This window comes from Trametes versicolor (assembly GCF_000271585.1).
Source record: "Trametes versicolor FP-101664 SS1 unplaced genomic scaffold TRAVEscaffold_7, whole genome shotgun sequence".
NCBI lineage: Eukaryota > Fungi > Basidiomycota > Agaricomycetes > Polyporales > Polyporaceae > Trametes > Trametes versicolor.
In genome coordinates this window covers 2,131,338-2,153,855 of record NW_007360327.1, presented here as the reverse complement: position 1 = coordinate 2,153,855, position 22,518 = coordinate 2,131,338, and the positions used below count along the sequence as shown (strand labels likewise).

Here is a 22,518-nt window from a genome sequence, read left to right as displayed (position 1 = left end):
TCCGGGACTGGATGAGATACCCCGCTTTTCATACGACGCTGTTCATCGCCAACATGCCCACCCCCGCTAACGCCACATCTGCGGACCCACCGGCAGACCCTTCTCTGCCAATGTTCCCGGCCTTAGATAACACGTTCGGCGCGGTCCTCCTCGGCACTTTCATCGGTCTAATGTGAGCTGCCATCAACTTTCCTGTTGGCCTGAGTATCGTGTGCGAGCTGATGTGACTAAATGCCAGAATATACGGTTTAACGTTACATCAGTCATATCGATATGTCCGCTTGTACCCGAATGACTCCCGTGCACTGAAGCGTTTGGTATGTATGCCTTTCTCGCTCGCATAGTTGGGTGACTCTAACTTTTAAGTTTAGGTGGCGTTGGTTGTGTATGCTCTGGAGACGCTCTCGCCGTGTGGAATTGACTGACACGCGTTTTAGGTTCTTAGAAACTGTCACATCGGTCCTCAGCATGCACGTCTGGTGGGCTCAGGTTGCCCTTTCTTCCTTGATCAGATGTCCTGATGAGATAGCCGCAGCTACTACTACCTGACAACGCACTATTTTGATCCGGAAGCCTTGCTAGCCGGTGTCTGGTATGTGTTGCAACATAAACTATCGACTTGTGTCGCTCATTCGCCCTTCTCTACATGCAGGTCTCTGAATGTGCGCTCTCTATTTCCTGATGACGTCGTTGACCTCAAAGCCTCGCTTCAAGTTGTTTCCCTTCGCATCAGTGAGTCGAAGTGTGCATGCTGCATCCGACAGACGCCTACTGACTCGCTTCCGTGTACAGGGTGTCATTATGGTAACAGTCCAAAGGTGATTCAGGCACTTCCGTGACTATGTCGAATCCTGCTCAATTTGAAGCAGTTTCTTCGCCCATCGAGTATGGCATCTCGGGGCGCGTCTTTCAAAGGTCGTCGTACTGTTTGCAGTACGTGATTTGCTGCAGACCGAATTGGCTTCTGCTTACCCACGGCGCTCGTTTTGAGAGTACTCTGTGTATCATGGAAATAGGTATGTTCGCCCTTCATGTAGCAAGCGGCGTCTACTAAGAGTGCCCTTTCCCCCGCAGGGTTCCTTACAGGTGAATGAGTGCCAGTCTCTCAGGTTTGAGTTACTGCTCATGCTCATTCCACGGTAAAGCGGCCACTTCCGAGGCGTACGCAGATTCATAAGTCTAGCTATATCCGAACGAACCTGACATATGTGCAGCTTTATAATTCCATCCTTTGCAGGATATAGACGAGTCACGGTGTGTCCTTCCCCTTTACTCGCTCTTGTTTAGGCCGCTGATCTCACTATAGTGGCTCGTCTCCACGGGATCCACCATGGCCGTCACGGCGGATATGTTACTCACTGCTGCCCTCATTGTCTTCTTGCACCGCAGTCGCACGGGCCTCAAACGGTAATGATCCCTTCCCTCGACTAATTAAACCCGAACTCATTCAGGTTGTTCGCTACAGAACCGACACCATGATTGACACCTTGATCATATACTCTGTGAACACCGGTAACCGTTGCTCTATTAGTCTGTAAAACAATATGTTAAACGACCAATGGCCTAGGGTTGCTCACAGGGTACACACACAGCCCTCGCTTGTTGAATGTTGGCTTACCAGATGCTATAGAATCCTCAACCTTCTCTCACTGCTGTTTGTACGTCGTTTTGGTTCCGCGTACTTCTCTGGTCACTGTGGCTGACGTCAAACAGGCTTTCTTTCGCCCCGGAGACCTCATCTACATCGGGTTTGGGATCGCTGGTGTGAGGAGTGAGTCTCTTTCTGCGATTCAATCTTGTCGCACTACTTATCTTGCATCCTTCGTATAGCATACGCTACGACATTGCTTGCTGCGTGAGTTACATAGTTCACCCGATGCAACTTACGTGGTTTCTGACTCACTAGCTTGCAGTCTCAACTCGCGACAGTCACTCGCTGCTCACGGCGCGGGTATGTCGGACGACACGAATCCCTTTGGGTTCGGCAACACGGCGGTGCTGCAAGTAAGCTGCCCACGCGGAGGCTCCCAGGTCCATGCTCCTCAGGTAAGCCGATCCGCACGGGTGCCAGGAGTGCAGAGTACGCAGTCTGATGACATGCCATTCCCGCTCTCAGCAGCGTCGCCCATCGCGAATAGAAGAGATATCGGCGATCGAACTCAAGGTGCCCTCGCACTTCGGCGACTCAGTCAGACTCAGCGCGGAGACCGCGAACAAAATAGACTTTCCGCATTCGGGGACAAGTTCTCAGTACTATGGTTGTGCTGCAGGTGAGAGCGTTTAGGGTACTGATGCATTGCACCTCGGGGCGCATGCGTATTATGGTGAAGACTTCTCTGGTGTCGAAATCTTTGATGTTCTATATATGTCATAGCAATAAGCGGCCTCTCTTTCGAATCTGAATACAACTTGTGCACGCTGTGTTTTATGAGTCGCAACTCAGCATCTATGTAGCTACCTGATGCTGAGGGTGCCATTGACTCCGTCCTACCAGTACCAGGACTACTTTTCCTTCCTATTTCTAAGAGCCTAAACTCTCTCATCATCATGCGCCCGGAAAGCCTGGATCATTCCATGCAACTCCCGGCAAGCCCCTTTACCATCGCGAGCTTACCTAGCGAACCACTCTACGAACTCTCGTAACGGGTAGCCGATCATGGAAGACGAGATTGAAGTTTCAGCAAGGTGACTACTGCGACGACAAACGCAACGAGTACTCTCGGAGGTGCCCTATGTGGAGAAGAAGCCCCGGCTCTTCAGATACTCCTGGTGCTCTGCGCGATGGCGTTTGACTTGCGAGTCGACCGTCTTCCTCCATACCGGGAGGAACCACTGTACCACCGTCAGCGCTCGCGCAATTAAGAGAGTGAGCGGGACTTACGAATCCGAAGAGCGCATATAGTGAATCCGCGATGTAGCTATTGCGCGGCGAGGAGCCAGCAGTACTCGCTCGGAACGTGTCTCCGATCCACCCAGTGGTAATATGAAAGTTGCCGCGCTGGACGCCTGAGCACGTCCGTCGTGTTTCAATGACACCGCGGCGTGATACGAGGGCATGAGCGTACCTTTGAAGATCCCGGCTGCGACTTGCTCGGGGGTCAGACCGCTGTCGGTCTCCTCGATCTTGAGGGTGATCGCGGGCTTCGTCTTGTTTTCCTCCTCGTAGCCGGAAGTGTAGATCGTCGGCGGGAACGAGATATGGACGTCGATGTCGTATAGCTTTAGTTCGCTTTGAAGAGCTTCCGCGAGACCTTGATGAAAAGTTGAGCAACGACGACAGGCGATGTATGGACTAACGCATCACCTCGGATGGCGAACTTGCCAGGAGAGTACGTCGAGTACCCGACAATAGAGAAAAATGCGAGCACGGATGAGACGAAGACGATTTTGCCCTTGACGCCTTGCCTTGCCATCTCCTTCGACCCAGCCTACACAGTCGTCCCGAGTAAACTAATCTGCCGCAGACCACGTGAAGCAGAACGTACCAGCGCCGTGCACGCTTGAGCCCAATACGAGATCTGCATCCCGTTTCTGAGCAGCTCCTCATCCTGCTCGACGAAGTATGACGGCCGCGCGGCTCCTGCGACCAGGAAGAATGCTTCTGGGCAGCGTCCTTCGAAGGGTTCGCTCGCTGCCTTGATGGCTGCAAGAGATCCCGCTTCCGAGTCCACTGCGAAGGAGTACGCCTTGAGAATCTGCTTCGGAGTCTGTCGCGCCGCCTGCAAGATATTCAGCAAACGCGAAGTGGGGTGGAAAGGCCTAGCTACCTCGAGGATCTCAAGGGCCTTGTCCAGACGCTCTTTATTGCGAGCGACGATGGAAACGTCTGCTCCGCGCTGGGCTAGCATGACAGCCAAGGCAAGCCCTGTCCCGGAAGAGCCTCCTGTTACGAAACAGTGCTGTTTCTAGTCAGCCATTACAGCCCCCCTCGAGATGGACGATACGTACTCGCCCCCGCGGATCCCATTTCTTTCCAAAGAGCATCGTTCCCAGCGTGCAGAAGGCTGCCACCAGGAGGCTGGCAACGGCGAGTAGGATAGTCTCTGTTGTCTGCGAGTATCCGGACATGTCGTCCGGAAAGGGTAGAGGCTCTTTTAGTAGTCTGTCGCGAAAGTGGCCACCAAGGAAGTGAGGTAAGTTTAGGCTGACCTAGAAGCGGGTCGAGTGGTTTTGTGCCTGAATGCCATGGCACGACTTCGTATGGCGCTAGGTGCAGTAATTCGGAGATGGAGCTCTCGTAAGACCATCTCACCGGAGGTTCAGTGATAAGACCCGCATCCGCCGCGCACTTCGGAAGCTAAGGGATCGACAAGCGCGGTTTCACCGCCTGGCGCAGCAGGGCCCGGGCGGATTGCGCGCCGCGGGGGTGATGTGATGCCGAGTACAATGCGACAATGTGAGCGGCTATCAGTAGGGGCGCCAGGCGGTCCAAAGGATACAGCGGAGCCCAGTGCAATATTAAAAAGTGAGCTGACAATCCTCAAAAGGAACCTCTGAGGCTGCGGTGCCCCTCCTCCAAGAAGTTATATTTTGGCAATTGCTTCTTGATCGAACCTTAATGAAATCTTGCGACGTTCTGAGTAAGAGTATTAGCAAGACCCTAAGCTCGGGTAACGGGTGTCACTCACAGAGCGCAAAAAAACTTACCTTCAGCCGTAGCACAGGGGACGTTGAATCGCGAGATAATCAGGTTCATATACCCATCATTATAGTAGTTGTTTAGTGATTTGGACCATGAGCCGAGGCCCGACTGTCGTATCACTGTCGGGCCATTGCGACGACTTTGCGATGTACTTTCGGAACCGGTGTCGGAAAAACACATGCTAGAAACAGAGCCTTCTCAATGGGCAGACATCGCTGTTGAAAAAGCCGGAGCGCTGTGAAATGGTCAGAGGCGTTAACATGCAGCTGGCGGGAGATGGCAACACCTGTCTAGATTATGCACTAGGCTATTGGCTGCAAGCTTTTACATTGCCGAGCCCGCAGGGCTCCGATGGATGGCATAGCAAGATGATCATCGGTGATGCTGGCTGTGTGCATGCGCCGAAGATTGACTGCAATCCGCCACGCCGGAGTCTTGACCGCGAAGAGACTGTCCCTAAGGTCCTGGCAAGTGACAGAACCAAATTTACCTGTGAAAACCTGCGAGGGTCATCCGCTGCGTTGAGCGATCAAGTTCGGTCGATGGTGTACTCGAATATTTTTGCGAGATGGTAGGGAAAGGACAACAAGCGGGAGGATGCGTCGAAGGCGCCCGCTCACCTCCGCTCACTCCCGTATACTGTGACGTCACAGCGTTACTTCCTCGTCACGGGAAGTGATACGGGGATTTGGGCGCTTGTCCGTTACCTCTCCCTCCAAGACGGTCAACCACCATACGCGTAATGCTCGTTAACTTGAACCTCCGGTGGTCGACTATGTTTGTCAGTCGGAAGTACGACTAATTCTCCACCAGAAAGCGCATATGCCTTATTCTGGACAACAGTCAACAAAAGGACGCTGCATGCGGTACTTTATAGGTACCACAGGCGCTATCGTAAATGGTAAACGCGCTCAGGTTCGTAACTGACAGTAACCATGCGGCCAAACCTTCCCCGGTCAGTCAACCATCTCTGAAAAACCGTGTGATACTAACCGTAAATCCTCCGCAGGTGTGGTCAGGGACCACCCGCGCCCTTTGCAGCGCCACTCTGGAGACAGCGCCGCCTTGAAACAACGCCAATTCCCAATACGAACTGCATGACACGACTTTGGGCTTTCTTCGTTGGACGTGATGTTGCGCTCGACGGACCCATCTCAACATGTCAACGCTCGCAGCGCCAGGCATTTGCACCTCCGAGTTATACAGGAGGGATTGGCGATGGTACAAATAGGCGTCGCCGGGAAGCAGGTCTACACTACCGTCAGACCACCCGACTCCCGTCTCGAATACCTCCTCCCCTGCCTCGAATCCTGCCTCGAATCCGTCCGCCATGAGCCATTCTCTCGCTTCTATCAGCACCCCTCTTGCGGCCGCTATGAACCAGGCCCTGGAGACACGAAGGAAGCACCAGATTCCGGTTCTCGACCTCGCGAAGCCGGTCCCAGCCGGCCCCGACGTCTACACCAACGACTTCCTCTCCCTCACCAACGACCCCGACCTTCGCCAGCTTTTCCTGGACAAGCTCAACAAATCTCCCCGTGTCTTCGGTGTAGCAGGGTCTCGGCTACTCGGTGGCAACTCCTCCGACCACCTCGACTTCGAGACTCGTATGGCAAGGTTTTTCGAGTCGCCTGCTGCCCTTCTCTTCAACTCCGGATACGACGCGAACGTCGCCTTCTGGCACTCTGTACCTCAGCAGGGAGATGTCATTGTCCTCGATGAACTCGTCCACGCTTCTTCGCGGGATGGCATGGCTATCTCGCGCGCCAGCAAGTCACTGTACCTCTTCACCCACAACTCCCCTACGTCTTTCGAGGAGTGTGTTCTCCGTGCCATCAAGGAACACCCGTCGATTGCTCAGGGGAAGAACACGCTCTTTGTTGCTGTGGAGGCCACCTATAGCATGGATGGCGACTTCGCCCCGCTTCCGGACATCGTACGAGTCGTCGAAAAATACGTCCCGAAGCAAAGCGCGCACATCCTCGTTGACGAGGCACACTCCACCGGTGTCTTTGGACCGCAAGGTCGGGGCCTTGTGCACCACCTCGGGCTGCAGGATCGCATCCACACTGTCCTCCACACGTTCGGAAAGGGGCGCGCACTCACTGGTGGTACGTCTCTGATTGGTCCGAAAACGCACTGATTCCATATCTGACGTATACCTATCATAGCCGTCTTCGTGACCTCCCCTATCATCAGGCAATACGTGATCAACTATGGCCGTCCCTTCATTTACACCACTGCTCTCCCCATCTCCCTCATCTGTGGCCTGAATGCATCGTTCGATTACCTCGAGGGTCCCGTGGGCGACCACGTGAGTTCAAGCGACCCCTCAAATGGTTTCTCTTACTGACATTGATTACTTGCAGCGTCGGTCTGAGCTGCGCCGACTCTGCGAGTACTTCCGGGCCGCGTTGGAGGAGGCTCTGAAGCCCTTCCCGTCCAACCTGCTCTCCCTCCGCGACCGGACGCTCCCTGCCGGCTACCCCTCGGACATTATCAGCCCCATCACGCCCATCATGACCAGCTACCCGATGCAGCTCTCCGACTTCCTCAACTCCCTCGGCTACGCGGTGCAGGGCATCCCTTACCCCGTTGTTCCGCGCGGTGAGGAACGCATCCGGATCTCCGTCCACGCGCTGCACACCGAGGCGGAGCTCGACGCCCTCGTCGTGCGTCTCACGCAGTGGGGAACTATGATGCAGACCATGGCGTCCCAGGTGCAGGCACGCCAGCTGCAGATGCAGTCTAGGCTTTGAATGGCGCGACCAGGGTGATTCGGCGGCGGCGGCGGCGGCGGCGGATTCAGGTTCAGGTTCCTTTAGACATAACACTCATTCGATATTCTTTATCTTTGCGCGGCTCAACCCCCAGGTAAACCTACTCTACATACTATCCATTAAGTATTCGCCTGGAAACGAAGGGGGTGTCTTACAATCTGCTGCTCGTGTCTGTCCTATTATAAACTCCCTCAGCGATTGTGTACTGTTAATTAGAGGCGTGTCGAGTCTGGTTCCACTGCAATTATACTTCCATTGAAACTACATACACTTCCTATTAGCGTCTTCCCTGTTTTATGTCGATCCGTCGAAGAAAGCCTCGTAGGAATTAGCCCGAGGCTCAGGCTCTCAGCTTGATCTGCTTCGCGGAGCTGGAGAGATCGGAGGCTCAGCGGAGATCAGAGGTCCTGTCAGGCACCCGCAGTGGGAGGCTGATATTCGGTCTCCGACAGAACTCTCGCGAAGCGCGGTCCGCAGCTATGCAGTGAGACCACTCGAGCCGGTCGCGATCGCTACTCTGTACTCTCCGCCCTGGCTATCTTCAGCGCTCCGTATGGCGTCCGCGGCGACGCCCCTTGCTGAAAGAGCGGAGGTTCACAAGTCTTGCAAGACACTCGAGTCTGTTGTGAACATTTTGAACGACTACTGCGAAGCTGCCAATGCTATCGTCCAACTCCAGAAGAAGCTGGCAAAGGCGCTGAGGGAAGCGGCATCCCCGAAATGCGTTTCAGAGATACCTGGTATGTATGGAACCAGTATTGAGATGTCGTCATGCGCTTATGGGATGTAGCGAACGCTCTCAATGCGAGCGCGACGATCTTCGAAGCCATGGCGGAGGTGGATGCGAAGTTCGCGAAATACGCGGACAAGGAGTGCGATACTGTGAGCGGGGAGGTCAAGAAATGGTTTAAGAAGCTTGCGGTAAGTATTCCCCTTCAGTCCAATCTCCTTGTATCTTTATACCGTGTGTGCAGAAAGAGGAGAGGCTGCATGACGAGAAGATCGCGTCCGCGAACCAGAGGATCAAACAAGCTGGGCAAGTGTACGAGCGTAAAGCGAAGAAGAACCCTAGGGACGCAGCCGAGGAGCATACCCGATACATCAATCTCCTCAGCACACTCGGTCCTGAAGTAAACCGAGAGAAATAGTGCGTAAACTTGTCTCGCACAGCCTGCCTATATGCTCATTGCGCCGTCAGTAACCATGCCCTTTTGGTCACTCAGAAGCACAGCGCTACCATGTACAACCTCGCCTCCGGTTTCTCGCGCGTCGCGGATGCGGAATGGGGCCGCAGTTGCGAGAGCGTACGAAGGTTCTCGCCTACCGTCGGCCCTCTCGGACAGTGGAAGGCCCTCTGCGAGGGTGGCTGGTCTGGCGCTATGCCCCCTGATTTGCCAGACATCAATGGTGCAAGAGAGGAGTCCGAAGTTCCTTCGAGTCCTTCGGGGACGAACGACCACGAGTCAGGGCAGTTCGAGGAACCTGCCCGAGATCTAGCCCCACCCTCTTTGGATAAGCCCGCGCCACAATACTCGTCGCGAAACGCTTCGGAGCAAGAGTCGACATCTCGCGCAGTCACTCCCGGCCAGTCGCCAGTTCCTCCGCCACAGTACTTCCCCCCGACTCCTGCTGGAGACCAGGCGTCCGCGGATGATCGTTCCTTTCAGGGTTCCACTAAAGAAACGGAAGATCGGACATCTGTAGCAGACACCGAGGAGCGGAAAGGCCACTCCACTACCCTGGCATCGCTTGCTGCGTTCCCCTCTCCTCCAACGCATTTCCCCCTTCCGCCTCTCGGTGGCAGCAAGTTCACACCCGTTCAGGAAACGCACTCTGAACTCTCCCAGGGCTCCCAAGGTAGCTCAGGACTCGCACCATTCCCACGCCTGACGGAGTCTCCGACCCCAGAGAGTGTCAGTACCCCAGCCCTCACAGACGACAGTCGCTCTCCTCCCACGCCCCGGACCGAACTCTTCACTCCCCCTCCCTTCGCGACCAGCCAACCCTCCGCGGGTGCCCCTTCGCATGACAAGAATAGTCGAGATTTCCCAGCTCACAATTCGTCGCAGAGTCAGGCTCCCTACGCTCAGGCGACCCCTACGTCTTCGCAGTCTTCCTCCGTGCCGCATCACCAGGAGCCCCCACAGGCTGAGAGGGGACTTCCAGCGTTATCAGAATCTCCGACTAACCAAACTTCCCCTACGTCGGGAGCGTATAGGCGCGGGGACTACGCAGACGATGCTGAGTTTGGTGTGCGCCGAAGCGCGGATGTCTCGAGGCCCCGAGCCGCGGAGCCTTCGCTCACTAGAGTCGTGGAACGAAGCGACACTGGGAAGAGCCAAGGAAGTGTAGTTGCTGCTTTGCGCGACCGCTATGCCCGCACTGTAAGTGATTATTCTGCTAGGATTCGGCGTTTCTGATGCGTCTATGAAGGGTGGACCTTCCTCTCCGCCACCGAGGGAACTCCCCCGACTCCCAACTAGTGTATCGAGCTTGGCTCACCGGTACGAACCCACAGCAGGAGCACCTAGCCTCACACGACAAGCGACAGGCTCTCCTACTCAGGAACGCACAAGAACGTCTGTCGATAACTATTCTCGCATGCCCGAACCGACATCGGGTACTCGTGACTCAACACGCTATCAGTCTGTCCCTCCTACCCCGACCTCGGATGAGATCGCCATGCGAAGACAGCGCATCGAGGAGTTGGAAGAGCTCGAGCTCCGCGAGCGTGACCTCGAACTACGGATGAAGGAGCGCGAGATCGATCAACGCGCACGCGAACTCGAGAGGGAGCGCCAGCAGCTTCTCAATGTTCGGGGTACCAGGAACGATGGGTACGTGAGCGACGGCTCCCGAGCTACGTCTGGTCCTCGGATATCCACCACACAACGGCCCTCCATCGATACACGATACTCGTCTTCGTACTCGCAGAGTAGCACCAACCTCGTCCCACCGTCTCAAGGGATGTCGTCGAGACAACCTTCAAGTCAGCCCTCCTCCCCCAACCTACAACCTCCTTCCGATCATGCACCCTACTGCGGATGCGAGTCCTGTTCGGCGTCGAAGTACAAGACTCGTGATCATCTCCCGCGTCGGGACTCACGGCCCACCGAACCGCCGCTTGCGCTCCGCCCGGAGAAGCCGAGGGGCGGTTGGATCAGGCGCCTCAGTATGCCCGTCGTCAGCAATGCGTTCTCGCTCGACTCAAAGAAGAACGCCAGTAATGTCGGGATTGCGGGTGGTCCGGGATACCGGAATAGTCTTGCGTTTGACGAGGAAGGCCGTTTGCAGACGGACGTGACCGGTGGGATCAGGAACCGGAGTTCCACGAATGTGGCGAGGCGATGAGGACTGCTCACGAACAGTACGTTATTTTTTTTGGTCTCTGTGACGGATATACCTTGCGCTGCTGCCTGCTCCGTGTTAACTCGTAGCTATGATACCTCTGCTTGTCTTTTCTTCGCCGCCAGCCTTTGTATTTGATGGTTCGGTGCACCTTATACCTGCTCCTGTACACGCCATTTTTATGACTTCTTATGACCTTACGATGAATCGCCCCATGTACCCTTTATATAATTCAGTCGTGTAGCCCTTTCTGCCCTTGACGTCGCCTGACCCTGCGCACGGATCCTTTGCTTCGTCATACGTCACCCTGAGCCACTGTTCGAGGCAAGGTATGTCTCCGAACTCTGCGATGATGGATCTGTTGGTGGTAGGTCCAGCCACCTCGTTCCCCCAGCGACCCTGAGAGCTGACGGGTGCTTTCTAGGTTTCTATTCCTTGCGTATCACGCAACATGCGGAACATCAAATTCTCAATGACCGGTTCGTTGGGCCCTCCGACGTGTGGCAGAGCTTGAGAATTAAGAGCCCGGCAGATTCAAGTCCCGAAATCTCCCTACGTTGGGGCTCTTGTGGCAGCGAAACGCTGTTGGCCAGTCTGCGGCGCTAGTTCTACATGCCGTACGGATGTCCAGTACGCTGGCCGTCGTTAGCTATAGAATACAGCGTCGGCGAGAGCCGCCCGCGCAGGTAGTCAGCTTAAGCAATGGTTAGCTCAACCCGCCCTGGACGGATCTCCTAACCGAGAGCTCTTGTCCTCATCAGCGGTACCATAAAGCCAGTCTTCTGCGAATGTGGGCTTCCTCATTCTTATCAGCTCATCGTTCATTCATGACTGCGGAACAGATGTCACACTCAAAATGGTGCTGGGCGGCCACCGCCCAAACCCATGACCGACAGCGCCCTACGAGAAGTCCATGAAACCGACGCTCAGAATATCCCTCTCCGCGTCTGCCTAGATTTGAGAGGCTTCTTAGGAGATGATGGATCTCTCACGCAGGAAATTGATTTCCCACCGCGCGGAGCCCCGGAGCAGTCAAATATGTGTGTCTGATTCCTCTAGTTCAATGGTAGCTGCGATGCATCACTTATCTGTCGATGGTAGACTTTGGAGAGCGGCGGCACGCAGCGTGAATTTCCAGACTGACATGATCCAGAGACCCGAGTTCTCCGATCAAGTTGGCAGCGAGTACTAAGTTCACATGCGAGCTCGAGGGCTTGACATGAACCAGCCATGCGTGTGCTCAGATGACCTCTCACGGAACCAGATGGCACCCACATAGACACTGCCCTACAGCGTCGGCGGCACCTTAGAAGCAACACCATCAGGATGCGGTCCTCGCTCGCGCCGAGGAGCCAGCGCTCGTGGGCCAGGCTTGAATGTGGTATATATCAGTGAGAGGTAGAGCGACGATGCAGCTAGTGACTGCTGGTAGCCATGTCTGCCCCCTCGACGTCCGCTCCTGTGAACCCTCTGGACCTCCTCCCGAAGGTCCCGTCTCTCGACAATACCTTTGGGGTGTTCCTGATCGCTACGTTTATCGGACTTGTGTGAGTTGTTTGATGACATGTTTGGCGAGTCCGTGAGCTCATGTGGCGATGACCAATGTCAAATTCACAGCATGTATGGACTCACCATACATCAGACGTACAGATATTTCCGACTCTTCCCTGGAGATGCCCTGGTGTTGAGAGCGATCGTACGCTTCAATCTGAACATCATTTCCATTGATACTAACTGTCTACCACGATGCTGTGCTACCTCAGGTTGTCGCAACAATGTAAGCGGATCCAAAGTCAGAGATGGGCCAGGATGCTGATCGCATTGCAGCGTTCTGGAGACTGTTCATATCGTCTTGTGCATGCATGTTTGGTGAGTCGAGCTCACCCCGGAACACCGAATAGCTTGCTGATCGGGATGACAGCTACTACTATCTGGTGACCAATTACTTCGACCCCCTTGCTCTGCTTGACGGAGTTTGGTAAGCAGTTTCTCCCAGCGACACGATGCCATCCGCTGATTCCAAGTTCTCCACTATGAAGGTCTATTCGAGTAAGTTGTGGAACACATGCATGAATATACACTCGAGCTCAATTCATGTGATGACCTTAGATTTTACCGGTTTCCACGGTATGTCTCACGACGCCTACTTTTTGTTCTCTATTCTAATGATGTCGTTACGGTGTAGGTGGCGGTGATCATCGTCTCCGAGAGGTGGGACCCTCGCCCATTCTCATCGGAAAGCAATTAATCCTCACTTGCTTCAAGCTTCTTCACTCGTCGGGTCTACCTCAGTACGTCCATGACATTGTGTCCCATGTCTGCGCCTGACGATTGGTGCCAGTTGGGGGCCATTTCCGAGTGCTCGTAGTAGTCGCGGTGCGTAAAAACGAACCTTAGCATTCTAGGCTAGCTCATCGAACATATCCGTGGTAGCCCATCCTCATGCTAGCCATTTTTGGTGAGTTTCCCGGAAATAATCAGTCGCAGTGGCTCATTTTGAATGCATAGGCTTCGGCGTTGGTGAGTGTCAGTGCTCTGAAATATGAGTCCCGGATCTTACATTGTGTGGCATATGGTGTAGCCGCGGCGGCCGAAGCGTAAGCCACAGACTGTCTTTGCGAGAGACATCGTATTGAACGAACTACCTCAGGTTCATCCGGCCCACGTTCGCATCATTTGAGGAGGTTGCGGTAAGCCTACTCATTTGTCGGAGTTGTCCGAGTGCAGGGGCTTGAACTAACAGCGAGACAGTGGATGACGTCGGCAGGATTTGGCGTCGCTGTCCTCGTCGACTCCCTGCTCACGGGGACGTTGATTCACGTCCTGCAGAAAAGCCGAACGGGGTTCAAGAGGTATGGTCATTGGTTTTCCGTGTATTACAAGGTGGCCTCCGAGTTCATGTCTGCCGCAATCACAGGACGGACTCGTTGATTGATGTGCTGATCATCTATGCAGTCAACACGGGTGCGTAGGCTCCTGTGGACGTGGAAGGCCGAGGCCAGCGACTAATTAAGGTGTCTGCTACAGGGCTTCTGACGGGGTATTTACCTTCTATATCGCAAAAATGGCGTCCTATTTGCTAACGGCGTTATCGATGCTACAGGATCTTTAGCCTTCTGTCGTTCATTTTTGTGAGTCTTTCCTCCATCTGTGTCTACATGTGATAGACGACATTAACATGCGCTGTAACAGGCCCTGGTGATGCCCAAGAACCTCATCTATTCAGGCTTCAACATCATCGCAGCGAAACGTCGGTAGTCTCATTACGGCCTGTTTGTTGCACCTAATAACTGACGACCCTCGACAGTCTACGCCAACTCTCTGTTGGCAGTGTAAGCACACCGTTTCAGGATGAGTCTCTATACCATCTGACGCGACGCACAACAGGTTGAACTCGCGCAAGGGGCTCATGGACAAGGTCCAGGACGACTGCTTCGCCTCCTCTCTCAATCTGTCGGCGCTGAAGGACCGCTCGACGTCGGCGCAGACCTGGAACGTTCCTCAGCTGCCACACACCCACAGGATCCCGAACGTCAACGCAAGTGCGATCACGATGGACTCGGCGCTCGAGATCAAGGTCCACACGGAGCAGTCTATCGGTTGCGCGCCCGACGCAGAAAGCATGGAAATGGTGACAAGGGATGTAGAGGCAAAGGGGGCGGAGCGGGCGTACTTTGGGTAGGAGCCCAGTCAATCCGCCTTCGCCTGTCTTGGTCGCCAGATTTGCTATCTTGTGTATCATGCTTTATGTATTGTGATCGGTAGTCTGTCTGTCATTATTGGATTTGTACGACTGCTTCGCTGAAATCCGTGGCCCCTAGCACTCAGATATGGTCAACGAGTATATATTCCACGACCCCGACCTCCGTATTTCGTACAATGACATCACGGCGCGGCATATCATCCTGACCGGTAGCCTGAGACTGAGTGCGATGCTAGCTAATGACCGTGATACTGATAGTACAGCTGAAACCAATTTTACAGACACGGCACTCGGAGGGTTTGCGCTACATACACAGATCGTTCTGCGCACCCACCGCGCATTCAAGACGCCTGGGCGAACGTGGACCGGAGGGCCGGGAGTGAGGGCGAGAAGAAGTACTCGCCGCCCCGCGGGACGACCCACTCCGTGGGCAGGTGGAGGGTGCCCGTCGAGTTGAGCGGGTCCGTGCCCGCAATGGTGCGCGACGTCTCGTCCGTAGCCTGCCCGATGATCGCATCGAAGCCGGGGACGGGGACGGGCGGGGCCAGGCCCTTCAGCGGGAACAGAGGCTGGTTCGCCCAAGCTGTGTGCACAGAGCGTCAGATCTGATATATAGGATGCGCGGGCGAGGCGGTGTGAAAGATGACGCACTCTTCTGAATGAACGTGAATCCGTCGGCGAGGTTGCTCTGGTAGCAGACGAAGATGAGCCCACTGTAGCAGACATAGTCAGAATGTTGCACTGAGCGTCCTGGCAAGGCGCACGTACCGCGACTGGTTAGTCTTTCCGGAAGCAGCCTCGTCTGCAGTAACCTCAGGTCCGAACGGGATACCGCGGCGGATGATGCGGTGCGGCTCGAGCGGAATCGGGATGGGCATGTCCTGAAGATCGTGGCGCGGGTTCCCCTTGCGCGTGTGCGCCGCGAGCGGGCAATTGGCCCCGCGGTTGTCGTTCTCGGCGGTGTAGTTGAAGTTGTTGTTGCGCAGGGGGTCTGCGGCCAACACCGGGTCGTCTTGGAAGGGAGCGATGTCGACTGGGGCACCTAAGAATCACCCGCGCACACTATCAGAAAAAGTAGCGAGGGAGTTCGGCGCGGAAGACACCCGTACCGCTCTTCCATCGTCCCATGAGGCGGGCGCCGAGCAGCTCGCTGCCTTGCTCGGGCGTGAGGGAGGCCTCCTTGATGGGGTTGCTTTGCAGGAAGACGTTGAACTCTGGGACAAGCTGGAAGAGGTAGCGCAGGACCAAGAAGCTCCCGTCCTTCGCCCAAGCCGGGCGGAGCAAACTGGTATTGTCGTTGTCGCGTTTGCACAGGATGACCCCCTGGTGGACGGTGTCCTGCCCGGGGTTCGGGGACGTGTCGACGCCCTGGACGGCGGGCTGCGAGATGCCGTCCATGAAACCGAAGCTGGCGCACCAGTAATCAGCACGGCGGCGACACAAGGCATTCACGTGTACTCACTGCTCGTGGCCCTTCTGGTCTCCGGGGCGCACAGACCCGCTGAGGGTGATCACCTCGCTCAGAGTAGCGTTAAATCCGCCGACATTGAAAATGGCCTCGACCTGCTTGCGGACGCTCGCCACTGTGTCGTCGGAGTCGCCGGCGATGATGATCACGCCGTGGGTTTTGTTCAAGAATGCAGGGTCCCAGCTGGGCGTGAAGTGGCTGATAGGGAATCCCGAGCTTGTGCCAGGGTCGCCGAGGGACTGGGCGTCTGCCTGCTGGCCGTTCGTAAAGAGGTCGTCGTGGATGTTGTCGTTGATACCCAGCTTCCATGTATACGTCAATGACAGCTACATTACGTGTTATACAAATTGCTCACCGCGGCAAGGCCAACATGAGAAAAGGCGATGTTCACGCCGCTCATCTTAAGGAGCTCAGGGGTCTTGCCCTGCTCCTGCGCTGCTTTCTTATTAGCCGCAATGGCGGCGCGGTTCTGCATAGCCTGGGTGGTCGTAGTGATGAGCGGGAGGAGCTGCGTGAGGGCCTGTTTGAACCCGGCGACATTGCTGCCAATCTGGAAAATGATATACTGTTGCACCCTCTTCGGCAGACCAACGCTGTAAAGATCGTCAAGGATGAGCTCGGCATCGAGAGACAGCGAAGGAAATCTTACAGAATATCGCCTTGGATGTCGTCAAAGTTGAGCGCGTCGGAAGACATGGTGAGTCTGTGACTAAGTGAGCTGAGTCTATGCACGGTATACGCCAGAGGGGAAAGGCTCACTAGAAAGAGACTGAGAGGAGTGGTGTACATCATCTGCACTTTAGACCAACCTTTATACTGCTCGACGCCACCAGTCTCACGAGAAGCTCATTGCAAAGGTGAACGTGCCACGGCCGAACACAGTCCTCAACTGGAGTCGCCGTTACATCCAGCGGCTCGCTGAACACGCAGGGTGGTGTCATAGTGGGTGTTCCATTCATCGCCAACGTCAATGGGAGTTGCATTCCCTGCAGGAGAAGTAGGGTCAGCAGGGTCGGGAGCTTCGTTCAAGAAGTAGAAGGACGTCGTACCAGCGATCGCGTGGCCTCCTGGCGCTGAGAGGCGTAACCTTCGGTAGGTTCTTTACCGGTGAACATGAGCAGGGTAGTGGCGAGCCTTTCGCTTCTCTGTGAGCCAATCTGTGCTGTGGCTACCAGGCGCATGCATACACAGTACTCAAAGTACGATGTGCCAGCAGTGCATAGCGGATTGGATCTACTTCTCCATGCCAGCATTGACTACACATTTAAAAAGTATCGCGGCAGGCCAGCACACGCACTCCCTTTGGATTCCCATGAGGTTGAAAGCGTGCGTTGCCGGGCCCTGCTTCTGAACTCCATGTCGATGGTTTGAAGGAACCTTGCCGCTTGCCGGAGTCCTGCGGAACTTTGCCCTGTGTCCCTGCTTCTGTGCTGCCATCGCGAAGTCGAAAAACGTCACTCTCCCCTGTGCCAGGCCCCTGCCGAGCACAAGCGGACGCTCGCAGCATTTCAGCTGTCGCAAGGAAGATCATGGTGGCGGTCGTGCAGTAAGCGGTGAGGTAACGTTAGACGCCAAGCGGAGTAAGAACGAGAGACGCCGGCGCGCACAGCTTGATTCGGTACTGCCAGCTTGTTCAACGAACTCCCACTGCAGCAGCCGCTATATCTCCACCCGTACCTGACCACGAAGCCTGGCTCATATGTTAATATGGGAATAGTGAAATCAGCGTTCTCGTATTGGACGAGCTAATCACGCACGATACCGGCGGCGGTATCATAGTCTAATATACACCGCTGCCTCCAACATCATTGTTTGCACAAGGTGAGCGTGAGGCCAGACACAGTACTTATGTGGAGTCGCCGTTACAACCAGCGGCTCGCTGAACACGTAGAGCGGTGTCACGAAGCGCGTTCTATTCATCATATATGTCAGTGATTGCCATTTCCCGCAGGCGAAGGAGGGTCAGCAGGGTCTGGGAGTGTTCGTTCGGGAAGTATAAGGACGTCGCACCAATGATCGCGTGGCCTCCCAGCGCTGAGAGGCGTAGCCTTCGGCGAGTTCTTTACCTGTGTATGAGTAGGTTAGTCAGTGAACTGTTCCGCGACGGTGTCCACGAATAGATTTGGTCAGGTACTTCGGTATTGGCATGTCGTGCTTCAAGCGTAACCGTGTACCAGCGGTTCAAATTTACTTGTTCAATTCACCGCATTGGTTTTTGACCGGGCTCGTAGGAGCATCGCGGCAGGCAAACAGACTCACTCCCCTTGAACTCCCATGAGGTGAAGAGCGCGGGGTGCTTCTGAGCATCATGTCCATGAGTTGAAGGAACCTTGCGTCTTACCGGAACTTTGACCTGTTTCCTGCCTTTGCGTTGCTATTGCGAAGTCGCAAAACGTCACTCGCTCCTGAGCCATGCCCCGGTCGAGCACAAGCAGGAGCTCGTGCCATCTCAGCTGTTGCAAGTCAGGTCGTAGTGGCAGTCGTGCAGCCTGTAAGCGGTGAAGCTTTGAAGTAACGGTGTCAGTGATTGCTGGGAAGACGCCGGCGTGTATGGCTTGATTCAGTACTTCAAATGTGTTGAAACGTTGAACACCCAGCAGCAGCCGCTATATTTCCGAACTTGATGTCAGAGTTAGCGAATCGATAGAAGACGGCTTGATAATGTGCGATGCCGGCGGAGGCGTTAGGCTCAACACCGACCAAGCACGCCCCCATTGGCGGACCGGGGCGCTAACTTTCAGTCGCGCGCGCCATCGACCGGGTACCTTGTCTTGCCGCGTCCTGGACCCTTTCGTTTGAGGGTCTTTTGCATCGTCAGGATTGTCGCTGAAGTATTAAATTGCATGCGGAAGCTTGTGTTAAACCTGTTCAAGACTCACCACGAAAGGATCCGCAGAAGAAGACGGCCAAGGCACGGTAGCGCGCGGTCTTGCAGCGTCGAGCGAGGGTCTGATCCACCCGGTGAATTCGATATCGTTGCTCTGCCACCCAATTTTCCCACCTCGTCGGCTTCGTGCGGATATTTCGCCTCTCCCGCGTTTGCTTGCGGACGCTATGTGATTCCCATGGAGGATAGGTCATCGTTCGATGATGCTGTATGAATGTTTGCATTCGACTGCTGCACTGTACACGATCCTACACCGCACGGAACCAAACGCATATACATTACGCTCGCTATATGCTATGATACCCAATTACGCGCCCGACTTCCAGTAGGCGATGTCGCCGTCGATCACTTCAAAAGGTGTCAACCACGGCAAAATTGCAACAACTAATGTCGACTTACTCTCGTACGGCTTTCCTTGTTGTCGGAGCTTGCCCGCGGCCTTGACGGCGGCTTCGCTCCCGTACTCGCGCAGGTCCTCGTAGCTCATGATCTCACCGCAGACGAACTTGTTCTCGAAGTCCGAGCTACAAAAGATCGTCAGTGACGTTCAACCCAACAGCATACATACGCGCGACTTACTGGATGACACCGGCGGCCTGTGGTGCCTTCGTGCCCTTGCGGATTGTCCACGCGCGGACCTCGACGGGACCACAGGTGAAGTAGCGGATGAGATCCAAGCTGGAGTAACCAGCTTGTGTGATCTTGCCGAGTGCGCTGGTGGTGCCGATCTTCTTCTCTTCCTCCGCACGCTCTTCGTCGGACATGCCGACCAAGCGCTCCTCCAGTGCGACGGAGAAGGGGATAAGGGGGTCGCCGGGGTTGTGCTCGTCAATCCAAGCCTTGATCTTCGGGAGCCTAAAGATTATTGTTACACGATGTTCAATCGTCGGGGAGTGCATGGACATACCACTTGTTCTTCTTGCGGATGTAGTCCTTCTCGCTGAGGTTCACGAGGTAGGTGACGGGCTTGGAAGTAAGGAGCTGGAGACCGTTGACGACATCGATCTATGGGGGATATTGAGTCAGCATCTGGTAAAGATGTCGGTGCGAGACGGTGAAGATCAGAGCAAAAATGTTCTCATAAGCATATTGGGGCGTTACTCCCGCCATCGAAGAGCTGGGTTATCGAGTCTTGGACTCTTTGTCATCAGGGAAGAAGGGCTGTAAAGCTGGGTATCTGGAAAATAATCACCTGCAGGAGAGGATGCAATCAGCGTCTGGATATGACCGACTTAAGAATAATGAGAGAAAGCGAGGGAAAAAAGTCAGAGGAATCCGTGATCTCATGGGCATAATGGGGCGTTACTCCCGCCTTCAACGAGCTGGGTTATCGAGCATAGGCGCTCTTTGTCATCACAAGAAAAGACAAAATGTATACTAAGAAATCCGTCAAGACGTCGACACGTACCTCTTTGTTGTTCCAGTCGACCTTGCGCACGTCCTTGTTCTCCTTGGTCAGGACCTCGTAGATCTTCTGGACGGTAGCGATCTCCTCCTTCCTGGCCTTGTCGGCAAGACTGTTGCTGCCGAGAGAACGACCGGTCTTCTTGAGACCCTCGAGATGCTTCTCGACCCACTCGATATCTTTCAACCGAAGCTCGGTAGAGATGATGTCCATGTCACGAGTCGGGTCGACATCGCCCTCGACGTGGATGACTTCGGCATCGTCGAAGGCGCGCACGACTTGGAAGATACCGTCGACAGCGCGGACGTGTGACAAGAAGGCGTTGCCGAGACCAGCACCTGTTGACGCGCCCTTCACAAGAGGTTAGTCGATAGGTTGTGTTCGGTGGATATGAAAACTTACGGCAGTCAGACCGGCAATGTCGATACACGTCAGGAAGGCCGGGACCCTGTTCGTGGGCTTATAGGTCTCGCAGAGCCATTCGAAACGAGGATCGGGGACGGGGATACGCGCTTCCTACGACGGGAGCATGAGCGCTGTGCAAACTTTTCATGGCGACCGCGTAGCGATCACTGCAAGTGACACGTAATCGCTAGCACGGTCAGGAAGTGCTGACCTCAGGGTTAATAGTAGCGTAAGGGAAGTTGGCCGCTTTTCCGAGGTCTGGCAATCCAGGAGGTCAAGTCGCGTTCGTGTCGCGCGTTTCCGGACAAGTACCGACCTGTTTTCGACAGCGTGTTGAAGAAGGACGACTTTCCTACGTTCGGTACACCTGAAGACACGTCACAGGTCACTTACAGCGGCAACAGGGATGATAACTGAAACAGACCTACGATACCGATCTTCAGGTTGTTACCAGGCCTCCCGAGGAGGATCTTCTTCTCTACAACGGTCTTCTTCGGCGGCATCGCGTTTCTCTTTTTGGCAGAAACTGCGCTGGAGGTGTGAAAAGCGCTACGGAGGGCGTGGAGGGGGCCCTGAGCGCGATATGCGAGGAGGGGAGATGGTGGTGGGACGGAAAGATGAGAGAAGGACGAGCGCAGAGCGAAAAGGTGCAGACATCGATCAAGCTGCATCGAGTTTTCGCCCGACGACTCGTGAGCAAAAAGAGAAAAAGAGCGCGTTCGCGATTCTCAGATTACGCGGAGTCTTAATCGACTTAGATCTCGCCTATCAACTGCCCGCGGCATCCGTCGGCATGCGTTCATTCTTAGCTCGCACGCTGTTTTTGGCACTTGTCCAGCTCCACCGTGCTGCGTACGCCGGTCACCGCGCATTCCACCGCTCTTGCTCTCAAACCGCCACCACGACCACACACACGCAGACTCACGACGCTCACGATGAGACCCTTCTCATTTGTTCTTTCTCTGCTGGCGCTCTCGGTTGGCTCAGCACACGCTCAGTCCACTACGGTCGTCGACGCGTGAGTGCCTAGCGCCTCGCCCTATGCTGCGCCTGACTGACAGAACCCGCTTGCATTAGGCTTGGTCAAACGGTCGTTGAGTTCATCACAATTGACCAAGCACTTGGTCTTCCTACCACCCAGACTCTGTACGTATCCCTTGCTATACGCTCGTAGTGCTTGCTCTCAGACCTCTTTCAGACAAACACTCACCACGACCGCTGCCGCCACGACCGCTGTCGCTACGACTGCTACCACCGCTGCTGACGGCCAGCAAGGCCCCGTGGGAGTGCCTGCGGCTACCTCAGACGACGCTGGACCAACGGTCTACACGTACACCACCACGGATGCCGGAGGTAAGCAGGAGCGCTTTATATTTGCAGACGACGCCTAACCGCTATACAACCTCTCTAGGCGACACTGTTGCGGTTGTAGACACCTTCACCCCTACCTTCGTGACCACAAGCACCTGGGTCAGCGCACCTGCTGGAACCGTACTAGCCTTCAGCTCATGGCAGGGTCTGGTTGGCACCAACACCGTCGCGCCAGAAGTCAGCGCTGCCTCCCCGCGGTGGACCCTTCAGCACAAGTGGTTCGGCATCGCCTCTAGTGTTTGTGCGGCGGTCGCGGGTGGTGCATGGCTGGTGTTGGCGTGAGGCGTCATCCACGTCGCCGTCAGGGCGACCTAGATTCTCGCACGGACATTCCGGACGGTTTTATCCCACTGAGCGGATGCTGTATATACACTATTCTTGACGACCCTACCACGAACACTACTAGCTTTTCCATGTCCCGCCTTTGTAGCACAGTTTTCCGTGTATTTATACCGCCTCCGCCTCAGAATAGATTTCCGCAGAAACGAATCGTGATGAGCAAATCTCGA

General features: G+C 55.1%; 8 protein-coding genes across 8 annotated transcripts; 5 read left to right on the top strand and 3 right to left on the bottom strand.

The window, feature by feature from the left end:
* Positions 1–53: 53 nt before the first annotated feature.
* TRAVEDRAFT_48879 (uncharacterized protein) lies at positions 54–2,284 on the top strand (the record flags this gene model as incomplete). The annotated part of the gene is made up of 15 exons (XM_008041188.1): positions 54–172; positions 239–317; positions 372–385; positions 438–479; positions 536–592; positions 653–732; positions 793–818; positions 1,307–1,407; positions 1,466–1,512; positions 1,568–1,580; positions 1,631–1,658; positions 1,714–1,771; positions 1,831–1,855; positions 1,914–2,046; positions 2,117–2,284. The coding sequence occupies 15 exons, from the start codon at positions 54–56 to the stop codon at positions 2,282–2,284; spliced, it is 990 nt and encodes a 329-aa protein (XP_008039379.1).
* Positions 2,285–2,730: 446 nt separating this feature from the next.
* Positions 2,731–3,984, bottom strand: TRAVEDRAFT_125048 (oxidoreductase; the record flags this gene model as incomplete). The annotated part of the gene is made up of 7 exons (XM_008041685.1): positions 2,731–2,832; positions 2,882–3,006; positions 3,066–3,251; positions 3,305–3,428; positions 3,486–3,719; positions 3,768–3,899; positions 3,949–3,984. 7 exons carry the CDS (start codon positions 3,982–3,984, stop codon positions 2,731–2,733), a joined length of 939 nt encoding a protein of 312 aa, XP_008039876.1.
* A 2,033-nt stretch (positions 3,985–6,017) lies between these two features.
* On the top strand, positions 6,018–7,401 carry TRAVEDRAFT_126816 (PLP-dependent transferase; the record flags this gene model as incomplete). The annotated part of the gene is made up of 3 exons (XM_008041684.1): positions 6,018–6,753; positions 6,814–6,956; positions 7,012–7,401. The coding sequence occupies 3 exons, from the start codon at positions 6,018–6,020 to the stop codon at positions 7,399–7,401; spliced, it is 1,269 nt and encodes a 422-aa protein (XP_008039875.1).
* Positions 7,402–7,930: 529 nt separating this feature from the next.
* TRAVEDRAFT_150499 (uncharacterized protein) lies at positions 7,931–10,983 on the top strand. The gene is made up of 5 exons (XM_008041683.1): positions 7,931–8,162; positions 8,213–8,343; positions 8,397–8,569; positions 8,621–9,806; positions 9,856–10,983. The coding sequence occupies exons 1-5, from the start codon at positions 7,976–7,978 to the stop codon at positions 10,771–10,773; spliced, it is 2,595 nt and encodes an 864-aa protein (XP_008039874.1). The 5' UTR covers positions 7,931–7,975; the 3' UTR covers positions 10,774–10,983.
* A 1,221-nt stretch (positions 10,984–12,204) lies between these two features.
* On the top strand, positions 12,205–14,452 carry TRAVEDRAFT_48875 (uncharacterized protein; the record flags this gene model as incomplete). The annotated part of the gene is made up of 21 exons (XM_008041187.1): positions 12,205–12,317; positions 12,388–12,466; positions 12,534–12,547; positions 12,598–12,639; positions 12,692–12,748; positions 12,810–12,819; positions 12,880–12,897; positions 12,956–12,981; positions 13,036–13,061; positions 13,112–13,146; positions 13,204–13,228; positions 13,279–13,290; positions 13,352–13,367; positions 13,421–13,460; positions 13,522–13,622; positions 13,688–13,734; positions 13,798–13,810; positions 13,874–13,901; positions 13,963–14,020; positions 14,078–14,102; positions 14,158–14,452. 21 exons carry the CDS (start codon positions 12,205–12,207, stop codon positions 14,450–14,452), a joined length of 1,080 nt encoding a protein of 359 aa, XP_008039378.1.
* Positions 14,453–14,814: 362 nt separating this feature from the next.
* DyP2 (Dyp-type peroxidase) lies at positions 14,815–16,637 on the bottom strand (the record flags this gene model as incomplete). Its single annotated transcript, XM_008041186.1, has 7 exons — positions 14,815–15,056; positions 15,125–15,186; positions 15,242–15,515; positions 15,583–15,881; positions 15,936–16,243; positions 16,297–16,534; positions 16,591–16,637. The coding sequence occupies 7 exons, from the start codon at positions 16,635–16,637 to the stop codon at positions 14,815–14,817; spliced, it is 1,470 nt and encodes a 489-aa protein (XP_008039377.1).
* A 2,380-nt stretch (positions 16,638–19,017) lies between these two features.
* Positions 19,018–21,244, bottom strand: TRAVEDRAFT_150496 (Obg-like ATPase). Its single transcript, XM_008041682.1, has 9 exons — positions 21,063–21,244; positions 20,955–21,005; positions 20,850–20,896; positions 20,636–20,749; positions 20,237–20,584; positions 19,736–19,833; positions 19,408–19,683; positions 19,228–19,352; positions 19,018–19,176 (listed from the first exon to the last, which is right to left on the bottom strand). Exons 1-9 carry the CDS (start codon positions 21,139–21,141, stop codon positions 19,136–19,138), a joined length of 1,179 nt encoding a protein of 392 aa, XP_008039873.1. The 5' UTR covers positions 21,142–21,244; the 3' UTR covers positions 19,018–19,135.
* A 249-nt stretch (positions 21,245–21,493) lies between these two features.
* TRAVEDRAFT_72802 (uncharacterized protein) lies at positions 21,494–22,460 on the top strand. The gene is made up of 4 exons (XM_008041681.1): positions 21,494–21,656; positions 21,716–21,784; positions 21,837–21,991; positions 22,050–22,460. Exons 1-4 carry the CDS (start codon positions 21,574–21,576, stop codon positions 22,289–22,291), a joined length of 549 nt encoding a protein of 182 aa, XP_008039872.1. The 5' UTR covers positions 21,494–21,573; the 3' UTR covers positions 22,292–22,460.
* Positions 22,461–22,518: the final 58 nt, after the last annotated feature.